At 36.9% G+C, this 21,299-nt stretch overlaps 1 protein-coding gene across 1 annotated transcript in view; it reads right to left on the bottom strand.

The window, feature by feature from the left end:
* Positions 1–21,299, bottom strand: part of MED12L (mediator complex subunit 12L) — a 203,543-nt gene that overhangs the window by 175,008 nt on the left and 7,236 nt on the right. The window contains exons 4-11 of the mRNA XM_072410136.1: positions 21,228–21,294; positions 19,232–19,423; positions 17,008–17,167; positions 12,717–12,886; positions 11,195–11,305; positions 3,042–3,311; positions 1,878–2,027; positions 445–544 (exon numbers count right to left, since the gene is read on the bottom strand). Coding sequence (XP_072266237.1) covers positions 445–544; positions 1,878–2,027; positions 3,042–3,311; positions 11,195–11,305; positions 12,717–12,886; positions 17,008–17,167; positions 19,232–19,423; positions 21,228–21,294 — 1,220 coding nt within the window. The remainder of the gene's footprint in view (positions 1–444; positions 545–1,877; positions 2,028–3,041; positions 3,312–11,194; positions 11,306–12,716; positions 12,887–17,007; positions 17,168–19,231; positions 19,424–21,227; positions 21,295–21,299) is intronic.

Here is a 21,299-nt window from a genome sequence, read left to right as displayed (position 1 = left end):
AATGTTTAAAACATTTAAACAGCGCAAACATTTTTTTTTAGGGCTAAGGGTAATATGTGTGCCATTAGAAAGAATGATTTTTTAGGGGAAGAGTGACTTTTAATGCAAGCTCGCCAGTGTAAAGCTTTTTCAGTTGCTGAATTGCGCGACGGCGTACGATTTCGGATCGCGAATACGAATGCGCGAGCGAGCGTCCGATTCTGCTTGATGAATAAGGGCCAATGAGTCAGCCTTTCTATTGGTTCAGGTGCAGCCAATAGGAAGCCATCCAGAGATGATGATCCAAGTAAGGGTTTTTTTTTTAAATGTCATCAGTGTCCCTTTTTTATTCCTCCTGGGGCAAGAGATCGATTTCACTTTGTATTCAGTGTGCCCTGAAGACAGCTAAAATGAAATATTTAAAAACACAACTAGGTGATACCCTTGTGATATAAAATATTTTACCTGCAGCTGACTCTTGGCACTTATCAAATGACCACCGGACTTCTACAGCTCGACCCCGTTGTTTGATTTGTTGCTCCACATCATAGATTTTTGCCCGAACCTAAGTGAACAAAACAGGCAGCAATAGAAACACTTTATTTGGTTGTGGGTCAGCTAAAAAAAACACAGAAACACAGCATGTTTTTAAAAGAAGACAGTGAACAGGCAGGTAAATACATTTTATTGCAGAAGAGTCTGCAGTCTGTCATTTTCTGCAGTAAAGACCTGCCTGATCACTGAATTTCAAAGAACAATTTTAGCTCTACTTTAGGGGTTAGACCAAGAGTTTAAATTGCATGTGAAATAAAGTATATGTAAAACCAAAACTTTGTGCTGTAGTTCTGGATATAGTAAAAAAAGGAAAAAACGATCAATTATTATTTTGCTGGCTGTGTTCTGATGCAGAGATTTACAGGACAAAACAAAAAATCTATACAAAGGGGAATTTAGTTATCACTTTGGAAGTTTCCCTCACCTTCTTTTCTAAATACAACTGTAAGATTCAGATTACTTTGTGATAGGTATTACCTAATGGGGTTATTTTAAGAGTTAGGTTAAGGTTAGCAGCTAGGTGGATATCAGGTAACATTTGCTTACAAAGCTAAAAGCACCATGCTGAGAAGTACCAGAATTTACCCACAAATAAATCCAAAGTGTTTAGATAAAACAGCCTACAACAGGGGTCGGCAAACTTTTATGGCCACTAGGCCATTTCAGGGGTGGGCGGGAGCACACTAGGCTGGAGTCCTGCCCTAATGGCTCCGCCCACCACCAGAGAACGCCCCCTGAAGTGAAAACCCTCACCTTCCTATGCATTGCGGAGGCGAGGGATTTCCCTTCAGGGAGCCTTCCCTATTTACCGCATCGGCAGAAGTATAAAAGTGAATAGGGGAGCAACAGCAAGGAGACGGCACCGGAGCTCCATCGGCTCCGGTAATTCCTAACGCCCTCCGGCATATCCTCCAGAGCCGCGGGTTGCCGGTTGGCATTAGGCCGGATCGGCCATGGGGCTTTAGATCGGAACGATCTACCGGCTAGGCTGTTTGACAACCCCTGGCCTAGAAGAAAGTAATACATGATCAATGTGCACCTTGATGTTCTCCTAACTCAATTTTATCTAAGGAAAGATCAACATAGTTGACTTTAAGTTGACACATTCCTTTTTTTTACCTTAGTTCCTACTTTTTTTTTGGGGGGGGGGGGGGAGAGCCTGTTGGACAAGCTCTCTGACCCAGATTGTGGGAAGGGGACTATTGATAATTAATATTAATATTGCTGATGGTTTCTTTCCCCCTGTTTAAAGAACAATATGAAAGACAAACACTGGAGAAACAACTGTGTTCCCCAGATCTATGTAATTGTTGTACCCTTTCAACTCCAACTGCATAACATACCTGTTGATTAAAAGGTGAGCTGCCACCAGGCATAGGTAGACTGGATGGGGGAACCTGAAGAAGATCCAAAGGAGAACCTGGATTTGTATTTTTACTTTCATTTGTGGAATAGTTCCACACCAAGGCACTTGGACAGCATAGAGTAATAGTCTGCAAAAATAAAAATCAATATCAATGCAAAGGAAAATTATCATTTCAAAATGTCCAGCAATAAATGCTGTTGATACATCTTAGAATAGTACGTATTTTCTTAAGGCAATTTAGAATGATAGGCTCCTTCTATTTACTTGTCTGTCTCTGTGAAACACCTCCTACTTAATCCTAATTAAAGCATATAATGACAGACTTTGCCAGCAGTGAAAAAAATTTCTGATGAACAGAAGAGGCTGCCATCGTGAGCTTAGTATGTGGCTGAGGTTAAAATTAGCACAGACTAGTGGCTAGGTATTTGTTCAAAAAAGGGTAATCATGTACTTTAAATCTGGCACTATTTCAACCATTTTCCTCAGTTTAATTGTTACATTTACATTATTATTGAAGGAAGCCTATAGTGAGAGGAATGTGAAGGCTGCCAGTAACAAACTTATTCTGTAAAGGCTAGACGTACCTGTTTTTATGTTAACACTTGGAGTCGCCAATCTTTGCAAGCAAAGCCATATTATAAAAATGACTGTGCCGTTTTCTATGGCTCACAACATAAAAATGTTCCATAAAATATTTCTGCAGAATTAGTAAAAGACAGGAAGTTTGCCTCTTTTGTTTTTTTTCCAAATTAAACAGAAATAGAACATAATTTTTAATACCATAGCCATAGCAGTTTCCTAACAACTAGTGATTTCCTTCAGTTTGAAAGTCAAAATATCTAAAGATCAACTTTTCCAGTATAAGCAAGATGGGGATTGGCTAAAACTATTGTCAGTTTTTTTTATCCATATCCTATAGAGGATTTAATTGAGATTGATTTTCTCCTGTTCTCTTGTCCAGTAGACACAACAGGAAGTGAAAGTATATATTTAAATACACACACATATTAAATGCAAACTAATGTAGTTATTTAAATGCAAAATTATCATAATGACATAGGGTCAGTAGTACATTTTCAACTCAAGATGTATGTATCGCTGTTAGGTAGATGTAACCAATGGTCTTGTTAAAGGTTCCTACCTGTAACATACAGCTAAGACCATATACCAATGGACGGTGCTGCGGACACAACTGGAAATCAACACAAGGCAAATGAACAGAGGGCACCACAGGTCCTGAAGTACTGGCATTTGGAGCAGTTATGGGAGGATTGCCTGGTGCCATCATGATAATAGGTGCGTGTACAGCAAGTTGGCTGGCACAGTCACTCAGCAGAGCAGACAGACGTCTGGAGCAGAAGTAGGCAAGGCGTCGTGACAGATACGCTGATTGTACAAACTCCTCAGAATGCTGCAAAAGAAAAGCTAGGGTTTAGTCAGCCGTAACAGTGCTCTGTCTTTTCAATATGAAGGAAACCCCTTAAAGTTAAGATGCAGAGTTTTTAAGCCCTTGTCTGCAAAACACTAAATCTTAAACTTGATTTTTGGTCAACAAGGCTGGTAGGGGAATATATGTCTTTATTTTCTCCAGCTTGGTGCCATGGCAGGGAAACCTCAAGGTTTATTACACAGTAGTCGACACAAAGCAGGAAATATCTGTTGACAAATAATAAAAAGAGAGAATTTTGCCTGATTTTAACTGCTTGGCATCTGGTGGTGTTTATCATTAGCTTTGGAAAACATTTACAAACCTTTATAAACTACCTTGAAAATGCCATGGTAACAGTTTTTTAGTGCTGCAGTTGATTTTAAAAAATTTACACTGAAATCTTTGGCTGTCAACGTTAAAGCGTACCTAAACTCAGAATTTTCACTTAACATAAAAGGGTAGACAACCCTTTCATGTATGATAACAATTCTGTTTGTTTGGTTTTTTTTTTGTGCAAGACCCTTTTTTTTAAAAAAAAAAAAAGCACTGCCCGACTAGGCGATCGAGAATGAATGTGAGCTTTTTAAAGCTATCACACTTACTACTGCTATACTTCAAACATCAATCTATTATTATCTGATAGAAAACATAGGTCTTACCCTATCTGAACTAGTGAAGAAGATCTACATCCAGGGAACATGTGTTTGGAAGTGTTACAACAAGCTATTGTTGTTTTTACTAAATTCTTGAAATGTAACATGAAAACATATTATGGGCTGAATAAAAAATGCAGTACCGGAACCTCTGCACATTAAATTCAAGACTGATGTAATTTTTCATACAATGTCCATTTTCTGTTTCTGTAGAAAACTGAACAAACAGCTTCTGATTTACCTACTAAGTAATATATTTCAGTCCAGCACTGAAATACCAAAATATTATATGATAATACATGATCATGTCATAATATATCATTGCTCCTTCACTGACCTGGTAAGAATGACTCTACTTTCTATTTACTGAAAATTCCCTTAACTTTCACTTCACCTCTTTAACTGCCAACAGCCAATTTTCACTCCTGACCTCTCCTCGAACTCACCACCCTTCCCTTTTACCCTTAACCTGCGGCTCCCTCTGCACATACTCATGTAAAGCCCTCCGCCATTTGTCTCTGGGCCTTACAATCGTCATTGCATGATGCAAGATGATTCATATATAGTTCTTCCTTTATTTTGTGTCATTTTGCATAAAACACAATTGTTGTGTGCACACATTTTATCTGTTTTTACAATAGAATAAACTTGGGATTGGGCCTTATAGTGTGGTGCTTTAACTCAAGATTTAGTGGCTAAGAAGCAGCAGCCCTCTGTCACTCTGTTAGTATGTTCCATGTCAGCTTATTCAAGATAACAGAGGGCCATTTCGGACCTTTGGCAAGCTGCAGTTTTCAGCTGCTGGCTCAACCATGGTCCCAACCTCCCCCATTCAAGTGAAAAAGAGAGGCTGAAGACCAATTTTTGCATACAGATGCATGGGGCTCCTTCAGATCACTGCCCAGTTCCTAAAAGTGACAAGTTTCTTTTGGCGGAATGGTTGGTGCTGAAAAATTTGCTGTGGCCAAATCTAAATACTTGCGTCAGATTCCTATTTTGCTGCATCCCCTAAAAGGGCCCTGACTGGCTTACATAGTTACATAGTTAGTCAGGTTAAAAAAAGACATCCAAGGCCATCAAGTCCATCAAGTTTCAACCAATAGTAAAGTAAACATATCCCGGGTAAAAAAAAAACCCTATAGACATGGATATTCATCCAGAAGAAGGCAACAAAAAACCCTGGTACAATTTACTCCAACAGGGGAAAAAATTCCTTCCTGATTCCCTGAGGCTACATATTACCATAAAAGGCGAACATAACTGCATTATTTGTTTTTTTATTTTTACAGTGTTTCACTTTGGGTCACTACAAATATAGCTTTGCTGGTAAACGGTTTCTCAAAATGAATATAGGTACAAATATATTTAATTTCAATTATCCATTGGTCAGTTAATTATGAGCAAGTTCGACATGGATAAAACATAACTTTAGGTCGCATATTTCAAAGTATGACTGATTTGTTAAGAAATGAGTTTATATCCTTTCCACGTAGCAAAAGTTAGAAGTACACAAGACAACTAAACAATCATCAGATTTCTTCAGAATTTCCTTTCCTACTTTAAATCTAACTTTAGATCATATCTCCCACAGAGCAAAACAACATTAACTAGTGTATATAACCTACCAGTCAGTCTGAAATATTGAGCCAGAGTAATCGGCCAATATTGCAGTGTGCATTCATTTAAAACAGGAGTGCCCACACTTTTTTGGCTTGTGAGTTACTTTTAAAATGACCAAGTCAAAATGATCTACCAAAAATAAAAAATTTTTGACTTAAAAACTTTGACTTAATAACTCCTGTGCACGATAGAGTTCATTTTGAAAGGCAGGGCTCCGCGATCCACTACCGGTAGATGGCGATTCACCTCCTGGGCACCTCTGATTTAAATGATACATGTGGCCAGCAAGGTACCACATAGCTTTTAAAAGGGTTTGACAACATGCATAGGTAAAATATACAATACCTGTAAACAGTTAAATTTTACACTACTAACCACTACCAATAGCACTGTATGCGATCCATGTGAACTGCCAATAAAATCTATTTGAAGAATTTAGAAGACAGAGGGTAGCTGTAAGTAATGGGTTTATGGGCCAATGCAGCGTGCTTTCTGGTGCATTCCACTTGAATTTTGCATCAGTTAGAGACGTTTAATTAACAGGCCCATTTAATCTGCAGTTAACACCCTTCGACCTTCATTAACATTCTTCTAAGTTGCATCAACCTGCTTCAAACTTATATTTGCATCATTCCTTATGACTTGTATGGAAACAGAAGTAGTTCAGATCCAATAATTGCCCACTGACACAGGCCCTTAGCTATTTGGAATTCTGGTTAGCATTCATAATTCTAATTTGTTTTATGTGATTAGTTTGTTCTTATTTTTTGTTGCTATTAGAAACTTTATTCATTTCCTGCAGAAAGCCAGAACCACAGTCTTCCGTGGTTTGCTTTTGCCCCCCGTCTAAACTGCATGAACTTGCTTCAAGATGTTTTTGTATTTCCACTGATTTGTATAACAAAACAGTTTTGACACAAATAAAAGCTTATCAGCTTAACAGGTTCTAAACAGGACTTATTATGTTTGTGCTTGTTATTAGGCTTGGGGATCTTAAAGGAAGGCTCCCATCTATAATGAAACCACACCTGTGCTGTTCTTCTGCAAAACAGCTTATACTTAGGTTAACCACATGGCTCCATTGGCTTTCAGCCTCCTGGCTTCATATAGTCAGTCTTTTTTCTGATATCTACAAGCTTCATGCATGTGCACTGCAGTTTCCATTTATTCACATAGTTGACATATCAATATTTTCAGGCAGATATTTATTCTTTTGAAATGTATGGTATCAATATCAATGCACATGCGTGAGATCAGCACTCCCCCCCATTGAAAAAAAATAGGAGCCTTTTGGGATGCATGACATGGGTATCCCAGTAGGCTCTGTGCTCCTACTTGATAAAATATAAGAGGGAGGGGCTTCACCCTTTTTTTTTTTAAAGGGTGATAAGCCCCCCAAAAAAGGTAATTTTTACCTTAAATAAAAGGGTTGTCTACCCTTTTATGTAAAGTAAAAATTCTGGTGATGGGTCCACTTTAATGAATTTGGTAATTCAATGAAGCATTACCTAATAATAGATGATTAATTGATTTCACTTTCGATATAAGAGGCTTTTAGTACCAGGTCACTGAACTCAGAGAAACTGGTACTAACTGCAGTCAACAAGTCACTTATCAGTACAATACAGGGAAATTGGATATTAAATAAGTAAAGCATATGGCAGCTATTTCCGTTATCGAAAAGCACAGCTCATTTACAATAATCAGAAAAAAACTTAACTCATAAATAATCAGTAACAATAAACACTTGTCACCTATAACTTCATGGTAAAAAAATCTGATTCACGCACTACAGCTAACAACTACACTTCCGTGTTTGTTTTCTTTTTTCCATTTTAATGCATTTTCCCTAGTGGATTCACCAACATGACAACACCAAAGGATAAACAAATCACACCAAATTTGCTTCCAGCTTGTGGACTTTTTTGTTTTTTTGTTATTCATTGGATGTAACTATCTAGTGTGATAAAGATTCAAAGACCAAACTGTGCTATCCCATCAGAAAACAGCACCTTACAGTACACAGAACTATTAATATTGCTATTTTATCACTTTCCTTTCCTCTTCTCTCTATGACTGGATAGTGAGTAATTGATTGATGACTGTCAAAGCTGCTGCTAGCAGACAATTTTCTGGCAACAGACTAACACCTACACATAGTTTTGCATTGTCTGTCAAAATAAGTCAGATCATCAGATTTTAGAAGCTGGCATGCAGTTTCACTATAGAGAACTGGCATTTAATGAAGAGTGTGTTATGTGGGGCTAACAGAAATACCCAGCATTCACTTCCCTTACAACACCAGACATGGTCAATAACCTATGCAACCTATGACATAGTCAATAACCTGCAATTCAAACTTTAATATGTCACAATTTATTTAAATAAAAGGTAAAGCCAAGCATGGGTTTCTATAAAATAGCTTAAAACACTTCCCTTTTCCCTGGACTTTTGGCTTTACCTTTTATTTAAATAAATTGTGACATATTAAAGTTTGAATTGCAGAGGGGCCCGGGTTTATACTTTGCACCTCACCCTGGGGTGGTTTACTTACCACCGATGCAATCTAATGAAACACAGTTCCTTTTACTACACAATACTCCTTTCACTATAAAAACAGAGCAGCTGCAAACAAAAGAGACATAACTATCCCAGGGCATGTAACTATTATATAATCCAGCAGCACAATGTAACCAGAATGTGGAAAAAAATATGCCTCAGTGGTCCCCTCATAGACATCAAAATGACCCGTGTCCAATATATGCAGATAATGATAAAAGCAGAAGTGACAAACAAAAAGCAGAGCAGAGACACTATGAGCAACAGAACCACAGACAAATCAGACACATCTAATTTATGTGGATATAGAGCCTAATAATTTCAAGGATACAGTTAAGTAAAAGTAAATATTAGCAACAAACTCCCATAAAATAACCTCTTCACACGCACGGCTACAAGACTTTTCTAGAGCTGCCCCAACTCTGTGGAATGGTCTTCCTCGTCCTATTTGGTTTGCTCCTACTTTCTGTTCATTTAAAAGAACACTCAAAACCCATTTTTTCAAACTTGCCTACCCATCTTCTTCTGTCTTTTGAAACCACCACTACTTCTCACCACTACATATCTCCCCTCCTATTGTGTGCACCTACTAGATTGTAAGCTCTTCAGGGCAGGGTCCTCACCTCCTGTGTCACTGTCTGTATTCATCTGTCATTTACAACCCCTATTTAATGTACAGCGCTGCTTAATATGTTGGTGCTATATAAATGTTTTTTATTATTATTATTATTATTATTATTATTATTAATATTAATAATAATAATAACACATTGTATAACATTTTCTCATTTGACTGTGACCTGCAGCAGAAGCTGCATAATAAGGATTACAATGCCCAAAATAAATTGTAAGAAAGTTTCTAATAACTGATGCAAAACATTTTACATATAGCTACAATAGGAGCAACTTCGAGTTTTTGTTCTGACACACGCAGAAGTAGTGTGGGGACCTGACAAACTTAATTTCATGCTACAGGCCCAAAACCTAATTTTTATCTCTTTAAATAATCACTTCCCAAAAGAAAGGCCAGTACAAGCAAACAACTTTTCAATATTCACAGTAATAAGCCAGTTTTTTTACAAATTTTAAGCATAGTTCCAAATTTTCCTTATTTGGACTGACTGTCCCTTATTTGGAACAATATCCCTTTGAAGTCCTTTTTCCTCAGTTGTCCCCCTTTTGGACCAATATATACACATAATAAATAGTCAATTTACCTATTATTAATATTAATAAACAGGATTTATATAGCGCCAACATATTACGCAGCACTGTAGATTAAATATGGATTGCAAATGACAGACTAATACAGACACTGATACAGGAGGAGAGGACCCTGCCCCGAAGAGTTTACAGTCTACCAAAGCCGTAACTTTGTAGTCAATCTGTAGTATAATCTCACTGCTCCTCTTTAGCATTGCCTTGATGTGTGACAGAACTGAGAAATATTCTAAGGTGTAATGCATATGTATTGTATTATGCTGGAAAATTGCAACCAATGTTGTGGACATTCATAGAGTCTTTAGGGGACCTCATGGATGATTAAAGAACTTTATTTATCTATTATTTATTTACTTGTATTTATATAGCTTTAAAAAGTCCATTGTCATATAACTAGCTGTCCCTCAGTGGGGCTCACAATCCAATGTCCCTACCATAGTCATATGTATATAGTCTAAATAGTCTACATTCATAGTCTAAGACCAGTTTTGAGTGAAAGGTAATTAACCTAACTGCATGTTTTTGAGATGTGGGAGGAAACCAGAGCTAGCCAGTGAACCAGGAATGAGCTGTTTTTAACTATAAAGAATAGATTGTGTCGGTATTGTATTACCTGTCTGTGGGAATAGAAGAGGTTAATGTACTTTTATATTTGGCAGTACATTTTGCAGAATGGTTGCCAGTACAGATTCCATGCACTAAACAAACCTTATCACTGTATATATGATATTGGGCAAGTAGGCTTGTAGCAGGGTTTCCTTGGCAATTAATCTACACCACTATCCTGATCTATGGTGAACAGACTACTGAAAATCCTTTTCTTTGGTGGCTGGTCTGACCTGTATTTGAAACTCTATCTAGTTAAAATGAAAAATGGCCTTGCCTCCTTAAAAAAGAGATTTTATAGGCCATAGACGATGAATGCAAACCTAAATGCTTTGCTGATTCAATGGCTTTATCACTGTCTGAGTTACTGCTCCAGGGCAACTATGCAGATCTAAAGTTTTGACTTTGCTTTTACTTTGCTTGCTGAATATTTGTTTTGGGTCAGTGACTCAGCAACTCTAAAGCCAGAGACTGAAAAGTGACTAGCTGTTTAAGAGGTCAGCAATAGTAGCATAGTGGCTTGTGCTTTTCAATCCCAAATAAAAGTGCAAACCAAGGTACAAATAAAATTATTTTTAAAGGGGTTATAGTTGTGCCAAGTTACTTTGGCCATTATTTGTCTCTAGTTGTTTCAGGATAACTTGGGCATTAGGTGCTTCTATGCACAGAGACTTCATTTTTTAAAAGGAAATATAAAATGGGACAGATGGAGTATTGTGAAACTAGAAAAGGTCTCTGAACACTTAAAAGTAATACAATGCAATTCTTTTTCAATTACACAAAGACATTAAAAGTAACCCAGTTTTGTTGAGAAATGCTATAACAAATATGGCTGTGTATAATCCCATATAATAATCTCAAATTATATTGCTATTAAAAATACCAATTTTACTGCAGTCTGCCAATATTACAAGATGTTGTCAAAAAAAAAAAATCCATGGGATCCCTGAGAACTAATCTATATGGGTATTACTGAAATAGTTGGTTGTTTCCAGAAATTATCAAACAGTTGCATGAACAACTGTCATGCAAACCATATGTGCATGGCATGAAGCCATGCAAAACATATGTATGTATATATATATATATATATATATATTACCATAAGTCATAAAGTAAATTCAGATACACACCAATAAAGATAAACATTTGGTTCAGTGACAACACATTCTCATAGTATGATGTAAAACAAATGTCAATAAATACCTGTAAGACAAGTGGCAGTAAGATTTTTAGAAGCTCATCATCAAGTAAGCAGACTTTTTCTAAAACATCTAACATCCAGGTCAAATATTCATGTCGTTCTAACAACCCTTCCTGTAATAAAAGTACACAAAATGTTACTATATCTAGTATTGATAATGGTATTTAGTATTAGTAGAACAATAACAAATCAAGCTGTGGTTCCTGTAGTGCCACCATGTGGTTCTTTTCATTTCAGCAGCCATTAGCCTCAATTCACAAAGTTAACACAACAGGATTTTACCACTTGTTATTTAACTAAGTAAGAACAATTTTTAGTCCAATAAGATTTTGAAAATAAAGATCGTTATCCTTGTTACCTTTTTCTGTATTAAGCTTATTGTGTTTACCACTCCTGTGTCAATGAATAGTATGGATATTGGAGTAAAACAAACATTTTGAGATTGTGGTGACTAGAAGTGGGAATGGAGCATGAGTTGTTGTGTTTCCTTCATGTGCCTCATCCTTTATGTGCCTCATCTATGTGCCATATCCACTACTACTGCGGTTCTTGAAGTGTGAGGCCTAATCAGGAGTGCTGGGAGACAATATGAGCTAATGAAGACCCTGCACTATTTCTTGAGATTGGTATCTGTGAAGAAGATACAGCCATTTCCAGGCCCCACAGGCCCGTTTAGCCAACCTTAGGGGAGTGGGTGTATGGCCAGAACAACTTTGGGCTGTCAGTGATGGCTGACATAACCTCTTTGTTTCTGTTCATGTGGATGTATTTTTTAAACATGGGGATATGACAGGAACAAATGTATTGATTTCCAAATGGCTCAATATTGTAGTAAAACAATGGGGATGGTGTACTAAAGAGATGTAGGCTGTGCACTTAGCAAGATGAATTATCACCTTAGAATTGATAATTCACTCATTTTAATGAATGTTGGCAAAATTCATTTTATAAATAATATGCAATTACACTCAAGGAAATCTAAAAACAAACATGATATTTGCATGCACGTTTCCATAGCCTATTAGCAGTTAGCAGAGCTTCACCTCATTCGCTAACCTAAATATCCCTTGCCGAGTGTTAATTTATGTTACATGAGCAGACCAAACTCCTTTAGCATATCAACCCCAAACCCTTATGAATAATAAGTTTTACCATAATTTATTGGAAGTAATTTTTACTGAGGGAAAGAGTACAATATTAGATTAGAAATGTGGGGAAAGGAAGTACTGTACAATGGAATACTGGGGAGGTGTGAAAGTGAAGGAAAATGGTGGCAGTAGTGGTTCCAGGTCAATGACTCAGAAGACCAAAGCATTAGCATTACAGAAGAATCACTGGCATTCTCAGAATGGCAGCCTACACTTGTAACTAGCTAAATTTACACTTGTAAATTACCATGACATACCAGCGCTAGTATGCTCTCCCCCCAATAATTCTACCAACATTCATTACTACAGCTTATTTATTACCAATATTACTGTGTGCCTCATAGTCTATACCCTCCATGTTTTTTCTCTCACTCACCTGAAACATGTAAAACGCTAACTTCTCATTGTACTCCCACTGCCTCAATGCCTGTTCCACATCTTGTGTCACAACCGCTGGGCTGCCGCACTGACTGGAATTTCTGTGGTAAAAATCTGCAATTTTCACCAACTGTTCCCGGAGATACCTTGTTAATATCTGTGTCCATTCTGAAAAATATGAGCACATGTAAACACTTTAAGGGAATGTATAGTGTATTTTCCATAAACATGCATTTTTTTACAGTATTTAAGAATGACATTATGATAGGGTCGGTGGAAAGAATGTCCCCTACAGTGGTGGCTAGAGTACCACCATTATAGACAACTAAAAATATCATTCATCAGTCATGCAGCTGGCTCTGCCAAGTGGTCTTGGGTCATGAATTTTGCAGACAGCTACAGTTTGAAGAAACCCCTGGAAATCCTGGTTGAGAATGGCTTTCCTAAATCAATTCTGAGCAGGCAAAATTCCAGCACTACTGATTGGAGTCAGAGATTAAACCTGTGATTTTGTGCAATTGTCCCATCACTAAGATAAACTGCATCTATGGCCGAGAGGAATATGTGTGAGTCAAGGAGGGTAGAGATGCCTCATCTCTGCCAGGAAGGGATAGAGCTTTGACTGATTAAAATATTATTATTATTGTTATTATTATTATTATTATTATTATTGTTGTTATTAACCTCCCAACCGTTAAGCCCGACCTTGGTACGGGCTAAAAAAAGTAGCAATTTTCGTTAACCCCGAACTTTTCTCCCTATATTAAAATCATCACTTACCTGGTCCCGCTGTGCTCATCCAGCGTCGTGTTCGTGTTCCAGCGTCGTCCTCCAGCGTCGATCTCCCTCTCCAGCGTCGGGTGCCTTCTCCTATACCAGCAGGACCGGTAAGAAGCCGGCTGGCATCTTGTGTTCCGCTGGCCGGCATCTTGTGTTCCGGCAGGCTTCTTACCTGGTCCCGGTGATCATCCAGCGTCGTTCTTGTTCCAGCGCCGGGTGCTCTCTGAAACAAGAAGCCTGCCGGCGGAGAAAAAAAAGCTGTGCGTGCGCGATGACGTCGGCGCGTGTGCGGGAAATTCAAACTGAAACTCATTCAAACATTTTGTATTGGATTGAATACAAACTCCTGTATTCAATCCAATACAAAATAATACAAAATAAATACAAAGTATGTAATTGGTAAATTCAAACTCTCATTTTGTATTGGATTGGATACAGGAGTTTGTATTCAATCCAATACATAATGAGAGTTTGAATTTTGTTCTCATTTTGTATTGGATTGAATACAAAGTCCTGTATCCAATCCAATACAAAATAATAGAAAATAGATTTATGTGGTTTTGTCTATAGGTATGTGACGGACACTAGGGAGGTGTTTTAGAAAAATATATTACTATACAGTATACCGAATTATCGCATTTTCAGTATTGGATTGAATACAAAGTCCTGTATCCAGTCCAATACAAAATAATAGAAAATATATTTATGTGGTTTTGTCTATAGGTATGTGACGGACACTAGGGAGGTGTTTTAGAAAAATATATTACTATACAGTATACCGAATTATCGCATTTTCAGTATTTTTCATTTATTTATGTATTCTTGTTTAAGCTGAATTTTGTGTTTTTCCTTTAATTTTATTAAAAGTAATTTTTTTTTTTTACATGATTGTGTGTTTCAAACATTTTTTCTATTCATTATATCTACTAGACCCCTATTTGGACATATTTCTGTAAGTTACAGGTCTACAATTTAAAAAAAAAAAATTCATGAAAAACAGTGTAACGCTTTTGGTACAGAAATCTAGACCTCAGTGTAACGCCCAGGTGGTTAAGAAGACGGGTAGGCAAGTTTGAAAAAAAGGGTTTTGAGTGCTCTTTTAAATGAGCAGAGTCTAAAGGGATGAGGAAGACCATTCCAGAGAGTTGGGGCAGCTCTAGAAAAGTCTTGTATCCGTGCGTGTGATGAGGATATGAGTGAGGAAGTCAGTTGTACGTCATCGGAGGAGCAGGGAGAGCGGCTAGGGAGTATTTGTTTACCAGGTCAAAAATGTAAGTGGGAAAATAACTGTGTAGGGATTTGAAGGCAAAATACAGGAGCTTAAATAGCTTAGCATTGTGGTCTGGAGGAGGCAAAGCAATTCCAGTTGCTTTTAGGTATACAATTATACAAGCTTAGTTTTATTGTCAAAAGGCTATGTACATTAACTACTACAATAAAACAAAATGTATTCTATTGAGAAAATATAAAATAAAATATTAACACAGAATATAAATAAACATTAAAACACAATACTAAGATGATTTATATTTACCTAAAAAAAGTTATTTTGTTTATTTTTTTTCTATTTCTCAAGTTTAACAAAAACAGAAAACAGTTACTATATAAAAGTATGTTGAAAAATATTTTGCAGGCAATCTTCATCTTATTTCTTAGCATTATAAATACAGGAGGATATAAAAACTACAGGTCCTTGTAAGTGGTTTGTTTTTTTAACAACACATTTTATTAAGGTTGTTTGGGTTTTGACAAAGCTTTTAGTCACACAGGAAATTTCATCGGTCTTTTTACTGTAATTTGTAATTGTTGAGCTGAGAAACAAAATGTAAACTGTCTACAAATCCTGTATTCTTGAGAAAAAAAATTTGTGACTGATGAATATTGATCTTAGATCAGGGGTGCCCAACACATGTGTTGAGATCTACCAGTAGATCGCAAAGGCAACGCGAGTAGATCATGGAGCCCCGCCTTTCAAAATAAACTCTACCGCGCACAGGAGTTATAAAGTCCAAATACTGTTGTTGGTAGATCATTTGACTTGGTCATTTTAAAAGTAGCTCGCAAGCCAAAAAAGTGTGGGCATTAGATGGATCTCGTGTTTCTGTTATCACATAGTGGTACAATGGTGGTCTACTAGCTATCACTATTTTTAATGTGAGATGAGAACTATAAAAGAGTATACTGTAAAATAAGTCAATAATAAGTAATACACACACACAAAATGTTTGTTAATGCAATCAGAAATAAACTACATAAGATTGCTTAATGGGCCTGGGTCAACAGGCTTTTCGTCTTTACAATTGTCTAAAGCAGGTTACAGGCATGTCAGAAGGAAGTCAACTGTATGTCAAATGCCCTTCTAACCAATCGTAAATACTCTCAGAAGCAAATTGATATCACAAAGACAAGCCTAAAGCCTAGTGACAAGTCTAATCTGTTCCTATGCAGAATTGTAGTGCATTGCTCTTTATATCAAGAATTAGTCCATATCAATAAAGGGCTTAGAATCTTAACAATGGTCAGAAATAGGGACTTCCGTTGCTGATGTACTGTCCTTGTGTAAAAATACCACAATCCAAAGGGGTCTGCAGACCTGAAATATTTGCACTGCACATCTATAGAATAATAAAACAATCATTTTCAGTTGTCATCTATAGTAATTTCCCAGTAAATGCCTGTGTCTCTATGTTTTGTTGGACAGGCTTATTTTCTTGTACTGCACTGTTATTTTATGTGTCAGTTGTTTCTATAATTAATTCCATCAATCAACTTTTGACTCATGTTCTGTATGCAAATGAGGTTCTACAAGAGAAAAATACTGTACATATTTGAGATGTGACAACAGCCATAAACAACATATTTATTTTCATTGAATGAAAGGTCAGTAACACCTATTTATGATTCTGAAACACTTTTTCCTGCACTGCAAATGATTGCTATTGTCTTACCTTGCAAACACCCCCAATATTGCATCTGCACACGTTACTAAAATAATTTTTAATGTCGTATACACCTAAATCCATATTATTATTGTAATCAAACCAGGACAACCAAAGAAAGATGGCCAGTTAGTAGATTTACAACTGAACTCCACATTGATATAAAATACAGCACTTTTGGATTCATAATGGCTGTGTTCACCATTTTCTGCTGCATCATTGCCCAATATGACATGTGCTAAAGTGGGTTGTGTTAAGGTTGCTTCTTTATTTAAATGGGCTGCCTAATGCGCCCAAACACACCAAGAAATGTGCATGCCACATTCAGATCCCCCCACCCCCCATGCTGCAGTTTAGCAGAGAACTGAGTTGATATAGGGAGCCATGAGTCCCAGAATTGGATCACATTGGCTCCTAAGCTGGTGCAAGCCATTGGCTAGCATTTACAGCCAGCAGTTCTGGTGCCAACAGTCACTGGGACCCACAGAAGCCTCTGGGTTAAATAAAGGCTTTCTAATCCAGGTCCAAGTCCTAAGACAGTAATGGAAAAAAATAAAAAACTAGAAATACCTATGTTTGGATCAGTTGATTGTCTTTTCTTTATTTTGGCTTCTGAAATTGCAGCATAGTATGCACAAGTCATTTTCACCAACCAGGCAGCTCGCAATAGTGGCACTGAATATTTGGCCAGGTAGCCAAAAACATCTTCCTTTTTACTTAGTATGGGTACCTACAAAAAAAAGATATGACAAGTAATTCATAACACACTGTATGGATGAGAAAAAATCTACCTTAGCTCCTAAAATAAAACTATGCAAGTAGGCAAGTTTGCATATATTACTTTGCAAATTTTCACTTTTTTCTTTGTGAGCAGCAAATCTCATTGAGTACACCAGCTCAAATTTCACTCTTTTATACTCTATAAACCTTAACCTTAAAAAACTTAACACTATCATATTTGTTCATTTATTATTTGAGTTCAGATAAGTAGTGGGAACATGTGTTCCTGGGCAGCTCCCAGTAGTTGGTACCTTGCCAGTCGCTCAGCAACCCCAACTACTGAGCAGTACTTAATGAACCCGTATTGATACTGAATTGCTCACCATGGCCCCATTTATTCAGTATGTGTGGCAGCTGCATGTGAGGCACTACATGTAGTGTTTCAACTGGAGGCATGTTTTATGGACACGAGAAAGCAATAACAGTATGATGTCATTGACCATCCAGACTAAAGCTGCGTACACACTTGCAATTTTTGTCGTTGGAAAGGATCTTTCACGATCCTTTCCAACGACAAGGGGCTGCAAGATGCATGAACGGTGCTGTACATACAGCACCGTTCATGCTCTATGGAGAGGGGAGGGGGAGAGCGACGGAGCGGCACCCTGCTGCGCGCTCTCCCCCTTCCCTTTCATTACGATCGGCTGTCGTCCATCGTCCGTGGATCCGGCAGGTCGGTCGTCCGGACGATGGACGACACCGACTGTACACACGGCAGATTTTCGCCAGATAATTGGCCGTTGCCGATTATCGGGCGATAAAAATCTGCCGTGTGTACGTAGCTTTATTCAAACATTTGGCAGCCTTTGTGACTATTTCACTTTATTTGATCTAAACTCACTAACATACATATGGGCAATATAAGAGACTCTACAAAACTCTTTTAATTAATTAAAAATTAATTATTTTTTAATTAATTGCAATATATAAAGTTTCAATAAGTCAAATTAAATTACATTTTTGGGATCATATTAATAGTGATATGCCTGCTTACTGAGAAATGTCATGACTGTCCTTTAGTATTAAGCAAGGAATATGCTCATCTTAATATTGTTACATCCTTATAATTACATCCTCTCTTTTCTTTCTGGAGACACTGAATCAGAAGGGTAAAAGAAGAAACACGATGCATGTTTTTGTTGGGGGTTATGAAAACTTAACAAAATTCACAGCATGAGTGTTGTGTGAAAAATGACTGGTTAGATTCCCCTTGGCTTCCAATGCACTTAAAGCTATCTAACAGACTGTTTCCATGTAACATCCAACTGTTCAGTACGATGAAGTTAGAATCTCCTATTTTAGGTTCAACACTTAGGCAGATAGAAAGTGGTAACTGTGTCTGATTCATATAGATTGGATTTACATTGTATCTTGCAACGAAATGCAGCTGTATAGGTGTAAATATGCCAATATAATTTCCTATTAACATTAACTGCAGAGGACAGATGTAAATCATTCCTATATAAAAGAATGGGATTTGTTAAAAAAAAATGTGCAGAAGCACTGAATATGTGTGAATGGGCCCCCAGGGCCTATGTTGATGGGTTTCTGTTCCACTGCCATACAAGTCCAATAAACAGCAAAACCAGCCTAACGTAGGTCAAAATAGGATAAAAAATCTTTCATTGTATTCTAAAAGCATTTTAACCTGATGTCAAACTGATTCTGTCAACTCAAACCCCAAAGTCCATTGACAAAAGACCCCACACGTGATCCTGATGTTATATTTTAGCAACTCAAAATCTGACAAATGCCCATACGAAAGAGTACAACAGAGTCTAGTAAACAAAAGAGAGATACCTGAAATGGTGGACAATATTATTATTACTGCCATGTGCAAAACAGATGCATGTATTTGATCCAGTAATGTATGTGATCCAACAAAGGTCCAAAAAGCTGGTGGCTCTGCCTGTCCTAAACAATGGGACCAGTGTTGTTTCCCTAGGGGCAGCATAACTATAGAAAACATGAAAAAGCTATAACTACACATACACTAATAAATAACATTGTGTACCTTTTTAGCTAGAACAGTGAGATGCTTGTTTCCAGCTAGATCAGTAAACCAGCTGTGTATTGCACCCTGAGAGCGAGCAGTCACAAGCCAGTAATTGTCTTTGGCATTAATCTGTGGCTTTTTTCTCCCTGTGTCCTGAAAGGTGTTCAGTTTTAGTTTTTCCGCTAGAATGCTGCTGAAGTATGCCCCAATCTGCAAATACATAACATGTAGAAAACATTGTTATTTTAATATACATACTGTACACCATTATTCCAATATCTGAGATACAGAAATGCTGTATATGGAGTAATTAATTTCCACGAAAATAAGTATCAAACTTAACAAAGAATAATTGGAAAATTGTTTGACATTGAAATTGCCCCTTTTTAGTTTCTTCCTCTGTTTTAAGAAGAAAGTACATTATCAGGAATTGCATGCAGTGTCAGGGAACTTATATGATCCTCAAAGCTCACTAGGCCTGGTTAGGTGGCTCAAACTACTGGTACACAACCTTCAACTTCCCATTCCTGACCTACGGTAAGAGGCCAAATTTCAGAAAAGAGGGTAACTTTAATATTTCATCAAGAAATAAACAAGCAATTAGGCTTGGGAATAAAACGCCAGAGGGTTTAATAGCAGCACAATTGAACTATTTTAGGCCAGGTTAGAAAAAAAGAATTAATTGATCTGGCATCAAAACCATTGACTTTGCTGTAAACAATTTGGCCTGGCGCTCTTTTAACAATTTTTTTTAGTTTGAATTTTTTCTATTTCCTATTTCTATTATTCATAGTGGTGATCTCCATATGCCTCATGAAGTGGTGATCAAGTCTAATCCCCACTTTGTATATGAGCAAGCTATAATTTATTAATGAATTGGCAATTATTTATAAAAGTGTCAGTTGTGTCAGTTGATCACACTTCTATAAAAAGCAGCATTATGGTTGTACTGGTTTTTTAAAAAAATAAACTATAACTGAACATATTTGGTGATTTGATGCATTTCTCCTCTATAAACGAAGCATACAAAATAAACACAAGTCATACTGTTATAATAAAAAAGTACAAAGAAATGTTTGTTTAAAACATTTTCCAAATATTATTACCAATAGAGAAAAATGACCACCTTGTGATAGAACATGGAAGCATGATCTTCTAAGCCCCATTGTAAGGGTCATCACTGCTATGATGTACAGTTCTTTAACATTTTGAATCCAATGCAGTAGTAGTGTAGTACTGTTACAGTGTCTATGGCAACCAAGGACAACACTTTAAAGGGTACATTTGTAGAGTCATTTGGTTCAAAGAAGTGCTTGTGTTATCATTCTGTGTGATCTGAAATGTATAGAAAAGCTAACTAGTGATGGGTGAATGTACTGTAATGTATTTGAATGATATTATGCAGATATGGGTGAACAAAAATTTACATTGGTTTAATAGCAGATGTCATCCCTACTTTGTCCACTATGTAGTGCTGTATTATTTTCATTTACATTTAAATTAATTTGCATTCAATCTATTCACAAAATTCAATGCAGTACCACCTAGAGGACAAATTGAGAATAACACATGTATCCCCATGTTCACCCATGACTACTTGATACATTTCAAGTACAATACGGTAAATTTTTCAATCTCAATCTCAAATTAATTTTCAATTACACTTTACAATCTCTTTTCACATAGAATGTTAAGACAAACACTTATGGTACAAATCTTTTTAAATATAGCTGTCTTTCGGCTAAGTGCATTCTCCAACACAACTCTAGCAGCAAAAAGGCACAGTGGCCATTTATGTGGACCTAATTTAGTCCTTTCTTTACATGCCAAGCCCAGCCACTAGCTATTGAAACTGCATATTCAGTGAAATCTTTATAAAATACTTAGAAAGAGCATGTGTAGCAGTGTTGTTAAGTGTTCCAGGCTTCTGAATACATTGATCTATGCAATGCTAAATAGGTAGATTAGAGTTATGTTATTAAAAGCAATAAACAAGTTAGAGAGTTGATTCTACCTTAGAAGGGTTTATGACAATGTTCCTAGCTGATCCATGCTCATCTCCAGAAAACGCTGGCTGGTTACTAAA

This window comes from Pyxicephalus adspersus, chromosome 4 (genome assembly GCF_032062135.1).
Source record: "Pyxicephalus adspersus chromosome 4, UCB_Pads_2.0, whole genome shotgun sequence".
Lineage (NCBI taxonomy): Eukaryota > Metazoa > Chordata > Amphibia > Anura > Pyxicephalidae > Pyxicephalus > Pyxicephalus adspersus.
Note: the sequence above shows the minus strand (reverse complement) of the source record. Positions and strands in the feature narration are given on the sequence as shown.